Source organism: Triticum dicoccoides, chromosome 4B, assembly GCF_002162155.2.
Source record: "Triticum dicoccoides isolate Atlit2015 ecotype Zavitan chromosome 4B, WEW_v2.0, whole genome shotgun sequence".
Lineage (NCBI taxonomy): Eukaryota > Viridiplantae > Streptophyta > Magnoliopsida > Poales > Poaceae > Triticum > Triticum dicoccoides.
Window position 1 is genome coordinate 246,050,833 of NC_041387.1, and position 17,611 is coordinate 246,068,443.

Below are 17,611 nucleotides of genomic sequence, written 5' to 3' on the forward strand. Positions count from 1 at the left end.
CAAAATTCTTTTGGTCTTTGCCAGCGTAGATGGGTCACGCGGCGTCCGGGCTCCTCCAAACGTCCCACAAGTTTGTTTTCGTTTAGGTGAAATTTGGATGTCTGGACCGGTCCTCTTACATTTGATGCAACACTGGATAGCAACACTGGATAGCAAAATGTATTCAGACATTTAGCAGTGGTGTTTTCTGATGCATGGCGTTGGAGATGCCCTTAGGTCGGAAATACCCATCGTTTAACGTTGGCACTCTTTTTTGTTTTGTTTTTTACAACACGTTGGAAAACTCTTGTGTGATTTATTTATTTTTTGCATCGATGGGTCGTGAAACCTACCAGTTTCGATCATATCGTAATATTGTTATATATCTATTGAAGTTCAAATTTGCTTTGCATGAAAAAAAAAAAGCGGCCGCACCTTACCAATTAGTATACCGTAGCTCATGTAACATAGAAACAATATTACATGTGCATTGCCTCTGCCGTCAAACCAAAAAGAAACAAGACGTATTTTCATGTGCTATGACATGGCAAGAAAAAATGTTCAGGCCGATATACAATTTATGCGGCACAAAATGTCCAGGTTGAGTATCCCTAGAGGAAAATTCTGAAACCAAAAAACTAACAGTTTAAATACGGTGATCTAATAGTAATACAATAACAACACAATACAATTCACACTAACTTCCATGGAACAGCACACCTGTGTATGCTCATGACCGAATAATTTTGACGGAATACCGATCTTCAAGTTTACCGTCACTTAATTGATAAGAGACTCCATAGCTTCAAAGAATAGAGGCACAAACTCCCTGTTTGGAGTCTTGACTGCACACTTGGCACCAGGAACACCAACAGCAGCAGTAAGCTCTATCAGAAATGGAATCCCACGGGGGATCTTCGCAGACAGATACAGCACATCCATGTTTGCATTTTTCCGCTTGGCAATAAAGAACACATTTGATGCTGCAAGGTGTTCAACGGTGGCATCTATGCTGCTGATGACAGAATTGGGGTATTCTTTTGAAAATTCATTGTCATCAGGTAAAGATTTCCAGGCCTGCAATCAGATTTAACCAATTCAAACTAGAGATTAACAAGGATATAATAGCGGAAGAGTACTCACTCGCCACAGGCGTTCTCTACAAGTCCTAAGGCCAACAGACCAAAAACAGCTAAGCAAATCAAAACAACTAGGACAGCAACTACCGCAGAGAAGAAAGATTTACTCGTAGTAGATTTCACCTCAAGAAAACTCGTTCGCTCCATTTTGCCATCTTCACCAAAGAAGACATGCAGCGAACCTTTGTCACTGAAATACCACACAGGTTGCTGATTATTCTTCACTGCAACCTGCAGTAGCGAGTTCGGTGCTCCAGGAGAGACATTCTGGGAGAAAACCATAGCTAGGAGCGTCCTGGCTGAGGACCCAGGTTGGAGTGGAGGAACCTTATTCATCAACCGACACCAAGTTCAGTACAGGAAACTGAAATTTAGACACAGAACTTACAAAATATATAGACATCCTTGCACCTGAAGTGGTCCACCGGCTGCAAGACCAAATGTGTTCTTGTTAAACTGAATCATAAATCCATCTAATACACCCTGGGTCCCATTCTCAAAAGATATATCATAGTATATCTGGCCATCCCGTCGCACCAGTTGCGCACTGATCTGGAGACCTTGGCCAGTGGTTGAAGGCAGTACAACAGGCAGTGGAGGTCTGCAGGGAAAACAATCAGAAAAATCAAACTGGAGAAAAACTGGCTCGAACCGTATAACATGAATAAAACATCAAACTAAAACTTGGAGCAAAAACAATAAAAAGTTTCGCTGACCCTGAAGATGCTGTAGGTTCGTCAACAGGAACCAGGGCATTATCCAAACCCATTAAATCACCTAGGAGATCTGGGATCGGAGCAGCAACTGCTGGGGCTGCAGCTGCCGGCTGCTTCACTGGTACATTTGATGAAGTGCCAGTACTAGAGGACGGTGATGCCCCATCCACTCCCTGAGATGGTGACTCCGAATACCCAGTTTCTCCAGCATCAGCAAACTCCTCATCATCCGCCCTAGGAGCTGCCTTAACACGGCTAACAAAGGCTTCTGGGGGCTTGTGATAAACTGATGATAATGTAGAAATGTTTGCTAATAACTCATCAAGAAGCGAAGAGTCAAGCTGGTTAGAGTCATCGCTGATCACAGGCTTCTCTGCCAGAACAACATCTTTTGCTGCCTGTCAAAGCCACACACATACCCAGTGGTCACAGGGATATCTGACAAAGGATAGGAGGGTGTGAAGTGTAAACTTTCAATACCTCGGGATCAGTAGAAAGAAGTCGCCAGTATATGTAAGCTCGATCACGCAGATCAGGATTGTCTGTTTCAACTGTTGCATTATTGAGAACAGCCTACAGAAAATGAAGCAGATTAGGCAGAAAACTGTAGCACATATTAAACAGAATTTGTTAGGGACAGGACATATATTCAATTGGAATAGGCCATTATTCATTCATTCAGCCAAGAGAAATTGAATATAGTGTACCCTTATGAACCAAATTTCTAGTTCTCAACCCAAAAAATTGAGTATTCTAATTATTAATGTTGCAACACAATTCAAGGTATGCTCAATGCTGTAAAGATTTCAACAAGCCTTTTTGAACACCATGACATGCCATGGTATCAAATAAGGAGATATTCAAAGACTCTCTTACACCATGCCAAGAAGTTATTCTTTGCTCCGCAATCTAGTGTATCCATCATCTGCAAGAGTAAACAAAGGAACTGAGAATAGTAACCTGTATCATCTGCTGGGGCCCCTCAGTTGGCTTCTTAAGAAACAACTTAACAGTCGCTGTTAGCAACTGCAGTTGAACTAATGCTGGTTCTTCTGGGAATGTATCCAAGAAACTCTCAAGGAGTTCATCAGCGTTGTCAATTCTTTCGGCATATTCTCCAATTATCCAAATCATTGATGCCTGTATAAGAAAATAACATGTAAGTGAACAAAACATGCAAGAAATTACAAAGACCATTCATAGACAATACCTTAGCCTCTGGTTCATCTAAAGTGTCCAAACTTTCACAAAGTGTTGCGATGATAGACTCATATCTGCATATTTTGGCAAGAAAAAGGTTACTATTTTACAAAAATATATGCTGAGCACAAAAGAAGAGCTCTGTAGTTCCATAATTCCAAAAACATAGAATGTTGAGCTTCCAGGCAAACCACTCACGTGTTAGGATAGCGTCTAAAGATGTCTTTGATAACAATGATAGCTTCCTGTACGACATAATTAACCTTTATTTTGATCAGCTCAAGCAAGACACTGATGCACCTTTCAGCAGCTCTCTCCAACTTAATTGCACATCTTCCAATCGCACGTACAGCTTTCCTCACAAAGTCAACATCAACCTCTGTGGCGTACTCTTTGAACTCCAATAGCACCTATAACGAGCTCAGTCAACTTCTGGATGGCAACTTGTAGAAAACAGATCTAGTAGTATAATCAGAAAAGAATAAGATGCTTAATAAATTTAACTATGGTAAGATTCACACTTGAGGTGATGGACTTCTGTTCCTGCAGAGTTTTATTTACAATCTCTGTAATTCTGTTATGTACGAGACAGGAATATAATAACACAAGGCAGTAGCTGAAAATATTGTTCCACTCAAGTCAACATCATAACCACAACAGTAAATTAGTACTCCCTCCGTCCGGAAATACTTGTCGGAGAAATGTATGTATCTAGACATATTTTAGTTATAGATACATCCAGTTTTATCCACCTCCCCGACAAGTATTTCAGGGCGGAGGGAGTACATAAGAAAGAAGATTATGTACCTGATCAATGTTCCTATCTGACGCAAGCTTTATCATAATCTCTAACTTTTCCATCTTGACATATATTGGGTCATTGTACTTGCAAAAGAAGACCTATTGCCAAACATACTATTGAGTTACAGAAACACTGGCATGATAGATTGATGAATAAGAATAGCTCAAAGACAAACAAATGTCACCTTAATTTCATGTGCAAGTATTGTAGGCCTTTTTTGAACAATCAGATTGATATTTCTCAATGCTACATACTGAATCTCGGGCTCTGCCGACAGTAGAGTAACCAAAGGGGGTGCCATTTTTTTGCAGAGATTCCGGACAACATCAGTGCTTGTAATGAGCTCCATTTGTAGAAGGATTATCTGTGTGAAAGAGATAACCAACAGGTTAACTCTTTCTGCAAAATCAAAAACAAACAGCAACTGCTGTCTTGAATAGTACCAGAACCAGCGTTCCAACTTAAATGGATATGTATCATCCTCCAACTAAAAGGTCAGGAACATGAAAATCAATCCAATGTCACAGTCCATTTGTTCTTCCTATGATTTATTAGGATACACTTAAGATGAAAGAAAAAACTTTGTTACCTAGTTAAATGAGCCCATAAATAATCAATATGAGTATGTGTTATTTGGGTACTTGCAGATAAGTTTTTCCTTACCCTGCTACCCATGCAGAGAGAACTGGCAGCGCCCCTGTTCAGGCCTGACATATCAATACAAGTACATATGGCACTGTGCCAATCTATGGTTAATGAATACCACATACACAACTGCATGCAACACTTTCTAAAACTTTACTGTGTTCTAGTACATGTGAATCAGGCTAATGTACCTTGACAGCAGAAAGAACAACTGCACAGTTTGCATGTTGAAGACGGGGTGTAACTCGTTCCACTATATTTTCTGCGTCCCTTGCATCTGTTGCTTTGTACCTTGACAGAGAATCAAGAATGAAAACTTGTCCCCACCTGCAAAATTATCAAATATGATAAGCAGCTTACTCTAGAAAAATATGGGGGTTCAGAACCCAATATAGCAAGAACTGCATCATACTCTGTGCATTCATTCAGAGCAGTCAGAAGCTTTGTCAATGTATGGCTGGTGATCTCAAAGATCGGACGAGCACTACTGTCTTGAATCTCTGCCAGAGCAGCAACAGCATTTGCAACCACCATAGGATTATTGTCAGAAATTAAGTCTTTGAGGGCCTCTAGAAATCCTCTGTCCTCCACTAGCTCAGCATTTATATCATAAAGCTTAGCAACACAAATAGCTGCTGTCTTCCGCACATATGGATCATCGTCCTGTGAAAAAATTCAAGACACAAGTATAGGCTGAATTCAATGGGAGACAGTTCTTTTTTTTTTAAAGGAGTGTACAAACACCAATATACACCTTGAGGCATCTTTGAAGAGGGTCGCACAGATACTCTGTGATTTTGTCTACACGGATGCAACCCATTGTCCTCACAGCCAAAGCACGAATCAGTGGATTTGGATCTTGTGAATCCTGCAGAAGTTTTGAATCTTCTTATTAGTTGCTGCTTCTGCATAGTTTGTTTCACACATGTTATAGCTTTATTTTTCTGCATAAATGTTCATTAGTAATATGGTTATAATTTCTCACCTTAACAAATGTGTTCACGGCAAGTATCGCTAGATCTGGTTGACTTTTAGCATAGTTGATGAGATATAAATATACTAGTTTTTTCAGCTCCAAGTTCTCAGTCTGCATACAGTTCACGACATCCGTAAACAATGATGAGACATCTTTTCCAACGGTCATCGCTGCAATCACTTTCTTGACAGCATCTTTTCTCTTGTCCTGCAAACCATATTTCCACCAAAGCCTCAGATGCCAGAAGTGAACACATAATATGGTCTTACATCATTTATTCTTGCATTAAAATTAGAAAACAAAAATGGGATCTATGGCTGGTGAATGACTGACAACAGTATGTAGTCCAACCATTCTTGCTACATGGCATACTTCATCCCTGAGAATATTTCATATTAAAGACTGGTATGGTACAAATGTTCATTAATTATGCATTAGAACATGCATTTTACAGCGTGCAGCACTGCAAAATGTAGCTAGAACGGCGACAGAATATTTTTGTGACCGTGGGCTAGAGATGGCGTCTCAAAACCACTAGACCACCAAATCAAAATGATGTAGCTTGTCTTGCTTGCAAAACATGGAGAAGTGATAGAGCCTAAGATGAGTGTTTAGATCACTAAAGTATTTCTTTACGGAGGGAGTACCTTGCTGTTTTAACCGTGTGCGGAAAACCACAAAGATGGCATAGATAAATATAAAGCATAAACACCTTTTTATCAGCAGCGAAGTGCCATTTCTACAGCTACACCAATGCATATTGATGCATATCTGGAGTCATGGATATAAAAAATAAACTAGATGGAAGTAATGCACGGCCCCGCACATAAACTCCAAAATTTCTACCTTATTCAAAACGTATTCATTTACCCTCGAGAGCTTGGCTAACCAGACATCGAGCAGTCACTATATTCGATTTAATCTTGCTTTCACTGAAAAGCCCCGAAATGGATCAGAACTCAGTGCATTCATCTCGCTCCAAAGCAATTCAAACTCAAATCCGTCTGAACTGAATTCGGCATATTTAAGTACATTTTGTTGAAGAAAATGACCCCGAGATCGTCACTCTGCCGCAAATTCCAATCCTCGGAACAGAACCTAATCACGTGGGATACCAACCAAAACTCGCAGATCTCAAACCGCCCGCGCGTGGGCACCCAACACCCTTGCCAGATCTGGATCCAGGCCAATCGATCCTCGGGCACAGCAAATCACACAAGAAGATAGACAGGGGAGAGACGGCGAGGAAAAGAGGGTGACCTTGTACTGGGAGTTGAGCTCCTCCTTGAGCTCGGGGATCTCCCCCTTTTTGGTGGTGGAGAAGTACTTGGAGTCGTGCCCGCTCATATCGCCCAGGCGAGCCTACCTGCCAAACACGCACCGGCCGCCGCCTCCGGCTGCGGAGCCGGGGGGTCGTGGTGGAGGCGTCCGATTTCGCGCGCGATGGCGGTCGGCGGCCTGCCTTCCTGCCTGCGCGATGGGATGGGATTGGGTGTTGGCGAGGGGGAGCCAGACGGGTGTGCGTGCGTGCGAGAGTTATGGAGATGAGAGAGATTGGGAGGGAGACGACGACGATGGTGGAGATCTGATCGGCTGCTCGCAAGTCATTCTAGTCTCTCTTCTTTTTCTATATCCTTCGACGCCAATTTCCGGCAAATTTGATAATTTTGATCTTGGATGAAATCAATTCACAGAATGAACTACCCGTGAAACTATTTCCGCCACGCAGGCGCCGCACCCTACAGTGCAACGCCTAGCACGGGGGCATTGCACGCCAGTCCATCGTGGCAGCCCTCGGCCCCACACCCAGCAGTGCAGCGCCCCTGAGCTAGGCGCCACACATGTAATGTGCAGCGCCTAGCCGTCGGGCGCTGCACTGTGACTTAGATCCAGCCGCGGCGGCCCTCTCTTCCCCCACCCACCCCATTGCAGCAGTTACAGAACAGAAGAAGCCGCGGCGGCGGCCCTCTCCACTCCCCCTCTCAATCCCCTCTCCCAAATCCATCAGATCTGGCGATTTGGTCCGTGGATGCCTTCACCAATCCATCCTAGAAGGTACCCTCCTCTGATCCCTTTCTTTCTATCTATATAATGTATGTTATTTTGAAGATTTTGAGGAACTCTTGTTTGATTTGATTAGATTTGAATGTTGCATGTATTATAATCTTGCATGTACCTAATTTAGCAACCGTAGTTTAGTATATTTTATTGACAAGATATGGTTTGAATACATAGGTTGACATGTTATTTTATATGGAAAAGAGTTTTGTATTAAATCTTGCATGAAGTAGGCCTAGTTTAGTTTATTTGTGTTGAAATATATTTGTATTGAAAAGAATGATTTGGATACATATACTTTGAATTTTGCATCTAGTAGGCGTATTTTAGTTTATTTGTATTCAAAAGATAATTGTGTTGACAAAAAAGTTTTTTTTCAAATTGTTAGGATGGTTTGGCTTCTCGATGATCACAGGGACAAACAACACCGGTCGTACGCTATGTCGGTGGAGCGGCGGGTAATAATGAAAGTTGCCGGTGTTATGAATTTCATGTTTATTTCAAACACAAATGCCCCATATGTAATGATTTGTTTGTTTGTTTGTAGGAGCTTGCACCTCTGAAGCTTCGGTCTCACGGGGTCATCCTTGGGTGGATGCGCTATGATGAGTGGTACACACCATATGTAAGGGAGACAGGACTTCTCCCTTTCATTCAGTTGGTCAGCCGGTCGACGCCACCCAACAATGTTGCAGCACTCACCGCGCTTATTGATCATTGGAGGCCGGAGACACATAGTTTCCATCTTCGGACCGGGAGATGACCGTGACGCTCCAGGATATGACTATGATCACCGATATTCCTATCGATGGGAATCCTCTATGTATGAACACCGATTCTGATGGGTGGCGCGCGCAGATGCATGCCCTTATCGGTATGGTTCCTCCGGAGCCTCGGGAACCAGAAGCAGAAGACAAGAAGAAGGAAAGAGTCGCAACTGGTGCTCCTTTCACGTGGATTACATCGCACTTTGGTACTTGCCCTGAGGAAGCTGATGAGGACACGGTCAAGACATATGCTCGTGTCTACATGTGGTACGTGATATCCAGGACTATGTTTGTTGATGGCACAGGCAAGAATGCTCCATGGATGTGGCTGAAGGCGTTGACCGTCTTCGATAGCAAATGGAGTTGGGGTTCGGTGACACTGGCTTACTTGTATAGACAGGTATGAAGTTGTTTCTTTTTCACTTCATTGCTACATTATAAATGCGATCTTGCTGTTAATTCAACAATGTTCTCTTTTATGTGCAGCTGGACGAAGCCTGTTGTAGGCCATCTGGAAGTATTGGTGGTTGTATGCTCCCACTTCCATATGGAGCTGGGAGCGTTTGCCGGTTGGACGATCGAAGACCGTGAAGTACAAGGATTGGGACGACAAAAACGACCCACTACGGCTCCCCACTTGGGCTTACAAGTGGGATGTGTTAAATGAGACGGCGGATGATCCATCGGTCATGTACAAGTTGTACAAGAGCGAGCTAGATGCGATCACGCCTGAGCAGGTGAATCGACATTGCATAAGTGATTATCATGCTTCTATCGTAACTCGATATCAATTTTGCATTCTATCCCATTTTGCAGGTGGAATGGGAGCCAAATGGAAAAGGAGAGAGTTTTGGTAACCCTGTAGAGTTCAGGCTGAATCCGATGTGCATTAGGGATAGGGATCTCTGGCGTATGCGGTGCCCACTCATATGCAACTGGGCGGTTGAGCTTCACCTGCCACATCGGGTGTTCCGCCAGTTTGGTTTGTTTCAGCCACACCCGCCGGAGTGGGAGGACACGGACAAGGTGCTACACGGGTAAGATATAATTAACCTTGAGCACTTAGCGGCTTCTCGGTTGTTTCGATGGTGGTAATATTTTGTTTCTAACTTGCAGGTTGGATAGGAAAAAGCAGCGAAAGATTAAGGATTGGGCCAAGCATCACAGGAAGTATGTCGTACAGTTCGCGCTTAGTGTGGAGCAAGCTAGGGCTAGAAAATGAGCCCAGCTTCGTGGGCACTGCCCGATCACGTTCAACAATTATCTCACATGGTTTCTTAGAAGTACCCGTGTGGAGGTATGCAAGCCGGCGTATGCTGAGGAGATTTTGGAAGATCCGACAGTATTTTATGAGCTAGCCCAGCACCAGTACAACGCATTAGTGAGGAAAGGCAACTTAGTGATCCTTTCAGCTCCAATGATAAACTTTGTGGTATTTGCCCATTTTGCTTTTCCATTCGCACTATTCTCATCTTCGCTTGCCTAACACGTTAATACCGTTTCTGTTCATAGCGTGCCCAGATCAAGAAAGCAGCTGATGAGACCGAGACTATTCCGGAAACAACCCCGACTGGCAAAAGCGATGGGGAAGGTGCACTTCGAGCATTCATTAAGGTTCACATCTCCTTCAAACTAGAACTTAGCATGTTTTGCTACGTTCAATGTCTCATTCACTTGTACATGTTGCAGCGCCAGGGCCAAAAGTTAAGGTGGCTATCAAACCTTTTCGGTTGTCGTGACCCCGAGTATGTATCACCAGAACGGTCTAGGTCGGCGACACCATCAGATCCCACTTCGGGCCAGGGCCATGGTGATCCTTTGGAGGATGAGGATGTGGGTGTGATCACCCAAGAGGTATTGCATGAGCATATATCCAATTGTTGATGCATTGCTAACTATATCCTCACACACAGTCTTTCCATATCTTTTGTTGATGCATAGGTTGCTGATGATATGACCTTGGGGACGTACCAGGTTCGGTCTGCATACCAGTTAAAGCCTAGGAAGGTAATCAAGAAATACACACCTGCGGACTTCACCCAAAGAGGCAAAAGGACGGCCGGCACCTCGCGGATGGCGGCTTTGGATGACTATTTGGATGACGTGGAGGAACCGGAGCCGGAGCCGGAGCGGGTTCCTCTTCCTAGGAAGGTGAAGAAGATGGGAGTCAAGAGGGGGGAGCCAAAAAGCGCTGAAGGAACTAGTCATCGTCCTGTATTTGTAATGGTAGCTCTATGTTGGTTGTAGCTCTATGTTGAACTTTATGTTGGTGGTAATGTTGAACTTGTCATGATGGTCACTCTATGTTGAACTTGTCGTGATGCTCACTCTAGGTTGAACTTGTCGTGATGGTCACTCTATGTTGAAATCTATGTTGGTGGTAATGTTGAACTTGAAGCTCTTAGTAATGTTAACTTGTCATGATGGTCACTCTAGGAAATGTTGAACTTGAATTGATTGTATGTCTTAGCTCATAGTAATGTTGAAATTACTGTTTATTCTGTGATGCAACGATTTGTGACTTAAGATGACCCAGTTTGAGCAACAGAAGGCAGAGCAACAGAGAGCAACAGAAGGCAGGGCAAGTTACAGACTTGTGTGGCGCCTAGCCTACAGGCGCCACACTATACAGCGCAGCGCCTACCTCGTGGGCGTTGCACTGTACAGTGTGGCGCCTGTGAGCTAGGCACCACATCAAGACTTAGCGAAAATTTGGACAAAACTAGAGCAACAGAAGGCAGGGCAAGTTACAGACCTGTGTGGCGCCTAGCATGCAAGCGCCACACTGTACAATGCAGCGCCTAGCTCGTGGGCGTTGCACTATACAGTGTGGCGCCTGCAAGCTAGGCGCCACATCAACACTTAGCGAAATTTTGGACAAAACTGGAGCAACAGAGAGCAACAGAAGGCCCCTTTCCCTTCTTCTTCTTCCTCTCTTATTCCTCTTCCTCCTCCCTTTTCCTTATGAGGTGAGCCTCCTTAACCACCCTCTCCATGAATTTCTTGTTCTTCCTCTCCTCTTTTTCAGCTGCGAATGCCCAAAGTTTCATGGTTCTTTCTTCAAAATCCTTTTGACGCTTCTTCTGTGCCTCCTCACATTTCCTCACCAACGCTTGCTCCCTAGCGTACATCGCATTTGTCGCTCTCTCTCTATTTCCTTCCTCTTCTTCTCAAGCTCCTCTTACTTCTTCTTCTTTAGTGCGGTTGCATCCTCATCTCTAAGCTTCTTCGCAGCCTTCTCCCACCATCCGTCCATCTCATCTTCGCCATCCTCCTTCATTGTTGGTTTGTTGGGTTGGGAAGCCGCCATACCTACAATGAGTGAAACATAATGGTCAGTAAAGACAATAAAAACAAATGGAAGACATGTACTACAAGAACATATGAAAAATAAGAACATATGAAAAACAAGAACATATGAAACATTATAGTTAGTGAGCAACATACGAAAATGGTCCATCGAGGTATCCAAACATCCCTCTATAACGACCTTGTCCCTGTCCATCACCACGCCCAAGTCCACCACCAAGGCCAAGACCACCACCAAGGCCAAGACCATCACCACGGCCAAGACCATCACCACGGCCAACACCACCACCACGAGCTCTACCACCACCATGGCCTACACCACCACCACGAGCTCTACCACCACCACAGCCTCTTGTAAGTCCTAGTTGCCAACCTCTTTGTTGCCTAGATCCTCTTTGGCTAACACTTGGTTGGCTTGGCACTTGTTGGCTACCACTAGGTTGGCTTGGCACTTGTTGGCTACCACTTGGTTGGCTTGGCACTTGTTGGCTTCCTTGTGTAGCTCCTTGTTGGCTTGTGCTTGCATCATTTTTCTTGGACCTTTTCCTTGGTTTCGTACATTTTCTTTTGTTGTGGCCATGACCTTTGCACTCCGCACAACGAGAGCTCTCACGAGGCTCTTGGAATTGGTCGTTGCCCGCTTCGCGGCGACCTCCATGGCCCCATCCGTCCTTGTCGCCTCTAAGACGCTTTGTCTTACGTCTACCCCGTTTAACAACCTTCAACTCTGGATCCGACCATAGTTGAGTGCCATGGTACTCCGGCCATTGTGATTGGTCAAAATATGGGTGAAAGCGGGGAGCCCATGTTTTCTTGACCGTCATGATCGAGAACTCCGACTCCCTCACGATGCGTGGGTGATTTATGTCCACATTCCTAACGCGATCGGCGGTATACAAGTGTGAGCATGGGAGATAAAGCAACAATGGCCTCCCACAAGAGCAATCACATTGTGTTAACGACACCTTGAAAGCCCGACCTCCATGTTGGCGGCCATCGTTTGTGGTTCCTCCTGGCTCTTTCACTTCCTACTTCCACTCTTCGTTATCATATAATATAGCTTCTTCTGAGTCAACCTTCCGTGATTGAAATTCCAACCATTCATCAACCTTGGGTGGGAACTTGTACTTGTACTTGCGCGGGTTCTCACCCGCTATCTGTGCATCCGTTTCCATCAAGTACTTTAGAAAGTACGCATTCATCTTGTCAAATGTGTATTGAACTATTGCCGTCACGGGTAATCCACGTGCACCTTTGAGCACCTTATCGAAGCATTTGGCCATATTGCTTGTCATTTGACCGTATCTCCGGCCATCTTCATCGAAAGCACGTGCCCACTTGTTTCGGTATTGAATGTGCCTATTGAGAAAGTCTTGACCCCCGGGATCAAGGTTTTTGTGTGCGAGCAATTTGTTGAATAAAGTGGCGAACCGCTTGTCGGATAAAGCGAGACAACAATCTTGAAGATCATCGGCCAACTCCTTAAGGCCACATGCCTTATAGAAGTTCGAACAAAAGTGCCTCATGCACCATCGATGGTGCAACGGAGCATGTCCGGGAATGTCAATCTCCACCGTGTTAGGAATTCCTTGATGTCGATCCGATATGACACAAATTTCCCTCTGAGCGGGTAACACCTTCATCCTCAAAAGACCCAAAAACCACTCCCAGTTGTCATTGTTCTCCACCTCAACCAAAGCAAATGCCAATGGCAACACCCAGTTATTGGCATCACTTGCTATTGCAACCAACAAGGTGCCCTTGTATTGTCTGGTCAAGAACGTGCCATCAATGGCGATGACCGGCCTACAGTGTTCGAAAGCCCTCATGCATTGCTCGAACGCCCAAAATGCACGGCCAAATACTCGGACTTTCCTTCCTTCATGAACCGTTGTTTGGTGCCCATGAGGCTCGACCACATGAACCATGCCCGGGTTTGTCGCGGCCATGGCTAACAACAACCTACGGATTCGGTTGTATGCTTCCTCCCAAGTACCATACAACATCTTAAATGCGGCTTGCTTCGCCTTCCATTCCTTGCCGTACTTCACCTTGTAATGAAAGATGGCTTTCACAAGGTCAATGACATGTTGGACACTCATTGTTGGAAGTGTGGATATTGAGTTGGAGAGCCTATAAGCGATGAACTCGTACGTGAGTTGTCTGTGGTCTTGGGACACAATCTTGCTATCCAACCTTTTGCCTCGGCACATGTGAGTTGGCACACAACTCACTACGTGCCAAGTGGGACCTCCTTTCCATGGTCTTCCATGCACAATCCATGGACATATTTCATCTTCACATGCACATGAAACCGTGTAGCGCACATTGACGTCCGAGTTCACCACCTTGTGTGGACGATAATGCGTAACCGAGTAGTTGTCGAGCCACATCTTCAATTCCAAGAAGGTTTCGAACTTAGACCCTTTAGCAATCCGGTTCTTGTCGTCTCCCAAATCACGGTGAGAGCTTGGCCTAACCCTAAAAGATATACATTGGCCACCATCTACCACGGCTTCATCCGCGAGACTAACATCCTTGAACAATGTAGTCCGATGATCCCGACCGAATAACTTCTCGAAAGCTTTGGCCTCCTTCATCGTGAACCCCTCTGCATCAACTTGTTCGTCGGGACCATCGTCATCCGAGTCCGATGCATATGCACGGAAAAAACGGATGGAATGGTCCATTGTCTCTTGCAAATGATATTTGTCGAGATCGCCCACATTGTTGTCATGGATATCAACTTCATTGTCATCGTCCGCATACTCATCATTCTCCTATTGCAAAGCTTCATATTGGTTGTTTGTAAACGGGCTCAATGTTGGCCTCACTTCTTGGGTCAAAAGAGGTTCAACAATTTCATCTCGCTTCAAGGGTGGGGGGCTACTAGTAACCAAAGGGGAGGGGTTCTGGTTCAAGTCCAAATGCAAACTTGAATCAACCTTCTTCGTTGCAAATAACTCAAGAGCCTTGTTTAGTGATTCGGCCATCGTTTCCTTGTATGCAACCCAACGTTGCTCCGAGTTGACATGCATTGTCTTCCAACGGATGTGCATTCCAAAACCTACATTATGCCTTCCCTCCAACTCAACGATATCACTAGGGTCCATCCAATTCAAATCTTTCCTCACTTGTTGCAACAGCTCCGCATAGCTAGGACTACTATCAGGCACCATGTCAAGCTCATCCGGGTCCGGTTCAATATTGCCTTTCAAGAAGGCGTCTTTGTCCCCATGACGAACAAACACACATGTTCTTCCCATCCCTATAAGCATTCAAACAACACAACGTAACATTGCTTCCATGAGTACTAATCCAAGGATTAACAAGGAATACAAACCCTAAAATATATATCAAACAACAACCCTAACCCTAACCCTAACCATAACCCTAGCCTAAACCTAACCCTAGCATCAACATAAGAACACCCATAAGAATAACCCTAACATACTAACAAAGCCTAATCATAGGAAATTGGCAAACAAACATCTCACATCTCCATGAAAATCTCTAGATCCAAACAAAACTAGGGCTTCCCCAAACTAGCAACAAATGAGCAAATTGATAACATTACTTGGATCAAAACAAGGGGATCGGAGAAGATTACCTTGAGGGAGGGTTTGACTTTGAAATCCACGGACAAATTCGCCAAATTTGCAAGATTTGGGAGAGGATTTGAGAGGGGGAGAGTGTGGTAGAGGGGGCAAAGCTCGGGTTGGGGTGTGTGGGGGAGGAGGGGCCAGCCGAGTGGCTAGATAAGTCACAGTGCAGCGCCCGAGGGCTAGGCACTGCACATTACATGTGTGGCGCCTAGCTCGGAGGCGCCGCACTGCTGGGTGCGAGCCCAGTGCCTGCCACGGTGGACGGATGTGCAACGCCCAAGAGATAGGCGCTGCACAGTAGGGTGTGGCGCCTGCGTGGCGGGCGCTACACAAAAAGGTGATCGGCGTGAAATAGTTTCACAGGCAGTTCATTCTGTGGTTTGATTTCGTCCCGAGGTCAAAATTGTGAAATTTGCCCCAATTTCCGGTTCTGAGGCCAACTCCAACCCGGGACCCCAAATGGTCCGCCTCGCCCGCCGGACAGAACAGGTCGTCCAATGCATGGGAGCAAGCGGACCGTCGTCCGATTTTCGTCCGCTTTCGATTCATTCATGGTCCAAAGTTAGGTCGCGTTTGCTACCGGTTAAAGTTGGGCCACGTTTTCGGCTAAACGGTCACGCGCGGACGGTGCATGGCGCGTGCCCATATCCTTCCCTGGCTCGCCCATCGAGGACACATGCGCCCCTTTTTATATTCTCCTCCCCCCTCTCCAGCCACACCCTCTCACCCACCCCTGCCCCGCCATCATCGTCATTTTTCTCAGACGTGCGCTATCCAGCACGCCCGCGAAGCCCCAGCCCCTCCTCTTTCCCAGCCCTCGAATCCTCAACGCCCGGAGCTGTCCAACCCCGGCCACCAAATTTCAGTGCATCTGGCGGCCGGATTTGGAGCAGATCCGGCTGGATTTGAGCTCACCCGGGCTGCCAGAGGCCACGCCCTGCCATGGACTGGCCGGGTACCGGACCGCAAAGCCCCGGCAAGGCCCCCGGGGCGCATGTAGGTACTGACTCCGCCTCTAGTCGTTCGTATCGAACCCGTCGCCGGTTCACCGGGAAATACACGAATGGTCGTCGTCCAGGCTCGGCGCTGGCCCAAAGGCTCGTCGGCGCACCGTTGTCGCCCATAAAGTGCGACGACTGTTCACGGAAGGTCTTGCACCACATGTCTACAACGCCGGGACATCCCGAATGGGTGTTCGTCAAGTGCGCAAACAATGGGTATGTGCTAGTTTAGCTTCGGTTGTGCTTTCGAATTTGGCTCGTTTTGCTTACACTCATATATGTATTGTGTAGGATGGATGCAAATTTTGGTATTGGGAAGAAGAATACATCAATCTGTTCATAGAGCGCAATTTTGGATATCATATGCCTCTGTTCCATGCTTGCAAACATGCTATCATAATATTGTTGTTTTACACTTGCTGAAACTGTTTCAACATTCAATCTTGTCATGTTGTTTCCCACTAATCCATGAGTCATATGTGATATTATGCTTTGAGGTTATTTGCTCTTTGTTATGTGTACTTTGATGCCATGCCCTTGGTTGCTATGTATACTTGTTGTAGCTTGTCTCTTTCTTGCTCTCAAATTGCCATCATATTAACTCTGCTCATTTATATGTCCCTGTGTTATAAAGTTGCTTTTTGCATTGATCATATTGGTTTAATATTGATGCCTATGAACCTGAATCTTAATGATATTTGAAGTATGTTATCTGTTCATGAAGTGCATGTCAAGTTTATGCTCATATGATTCCTGTAGCATGTCTTTTTGATGATTGCAAAGTGCCTAGTTTCTGTTTGGGCAGATTGTTGTTATATCTTGTTTGAAGTGTATGTGTTGCACAGTTGCTCCGTTTTGAGCATGCTCTATATGAAAATTGCTTGATTTTGCATGTAGTTTCATCTTATTATGTTGCATTCATGTATTGAGAGTGTTTGCTTGATGTTTGAATGCATTTTGCATCAATGCCATGTTTTGCTTGTTTTGCTCATATCTTCTAGGCCGTAGCTCTGAATTAAACGAACTTTATATGTAACTTGACTAGAATTTCGTGTAGATCATCTTGGTGCATCTTAACCTGCTGTTTAACAACTTGAACATAAGGTTTATTCAGATCTGGACCAATTTCGAAATTTGCATATGAGGACTTACCGGAATTGTTATATGTTATTTCCGGCCTCATTTAAACTTGCTTTGATGTGTTGTTCTTGTTTGCATCATCTCTTTTCATGAGTAGCATCATATAGCCTTGTCATGCATAATACTTGGTTGAGCATCATGTCATGCTTATGTGTTGTGTGTTTACCATGTTGTTTGCTTCTTTCCGGTTATGCTTCTTCTTGATAGTTCCTGTTTCATTGCGATCGTTAGGATTCGTTCGTCTACGCTTGGTTCGTCTTCACCCGTTCGTCTT

The 17,611-nt window shown here is 45.0% G+C and overlaps 1 protein-coding gene and 1 pseudogene across 1 annotated transcript; one reads left to right on the top strand and one right to left on the bottom strand.

Moving 5' to 3' along the window:
- Window positions 1–447: 447 nt before the first annotated feature.
- On the bottom strand, window positions 448–7,058 carry LOC119295902 (beta-adaptin-like protein C). The gene is made up of 15 exons (XM_037574333.1): window positions 6,718–7,058; window positions 5,467–5,664; window positions 5,236–5,349; window positions 4,894–5,144; window positions 4,673–4,808; window positions 4,021–4,200; window positions 3,842–3,934; window positions 3,233–3,444; window positions 3,045–3,108; window positions 2,795–2,974; window positions 2,315–2,407; window positions 1,835–2,232; window positions 1,530–1,719; window positions 1,242–1,445; window positions 448–1,056 (listed from the first exon to the last, which is right to left on the bottom strand). The coding sequence occupies exons 1-15, from the start codon at window positions 6,802–6,804 to the stop codon at window positions 760–762; spliced, it is 2,697 nt and encodes an 898-aa protein (XP_037430230.1). The 5' UTR covers window positions 6,805–7,058; the 3' UTR covers window positions 448–759.
- An 846-nt stretch (window positions 7,059–7,904) lies between these two features.
- On the top strand, window positions 7,905–10,968 carry LOC119292640 (annotated as a pseudogene).
- The last annotated feature ends 6,643 nt before the right edge of the window (window positions 10,969–17,611 follow it).

What these genes read in the sequence shown, in the direction of transcription:
- LOC119295902 (XM_037574333.1), bottom strand. Translation starts at nt 6,804, where the DNA reads ATGAGCGGGCACGACTCCAAGTACTTCTCCACCACCAAAAAGGGGGAG. An exon ending in GCTCTGAATGAATGCACAGA is followed by an intron (nt 4,809 to 4,893) that starts GTATGATGCAGT and finishes ATAATTTTGCAG; the next exon opens with GTGGGGACAAGTTTTCATTC. An exon ending in TACTTGCACATGAAATTAAG is followed by an intron (nt 3,935 to 4,020) that starts GTGACATTTGTT and finishes GTTTGGCAATAG; the next exon opens with GTCTTCTTTTGCAAGTACAA.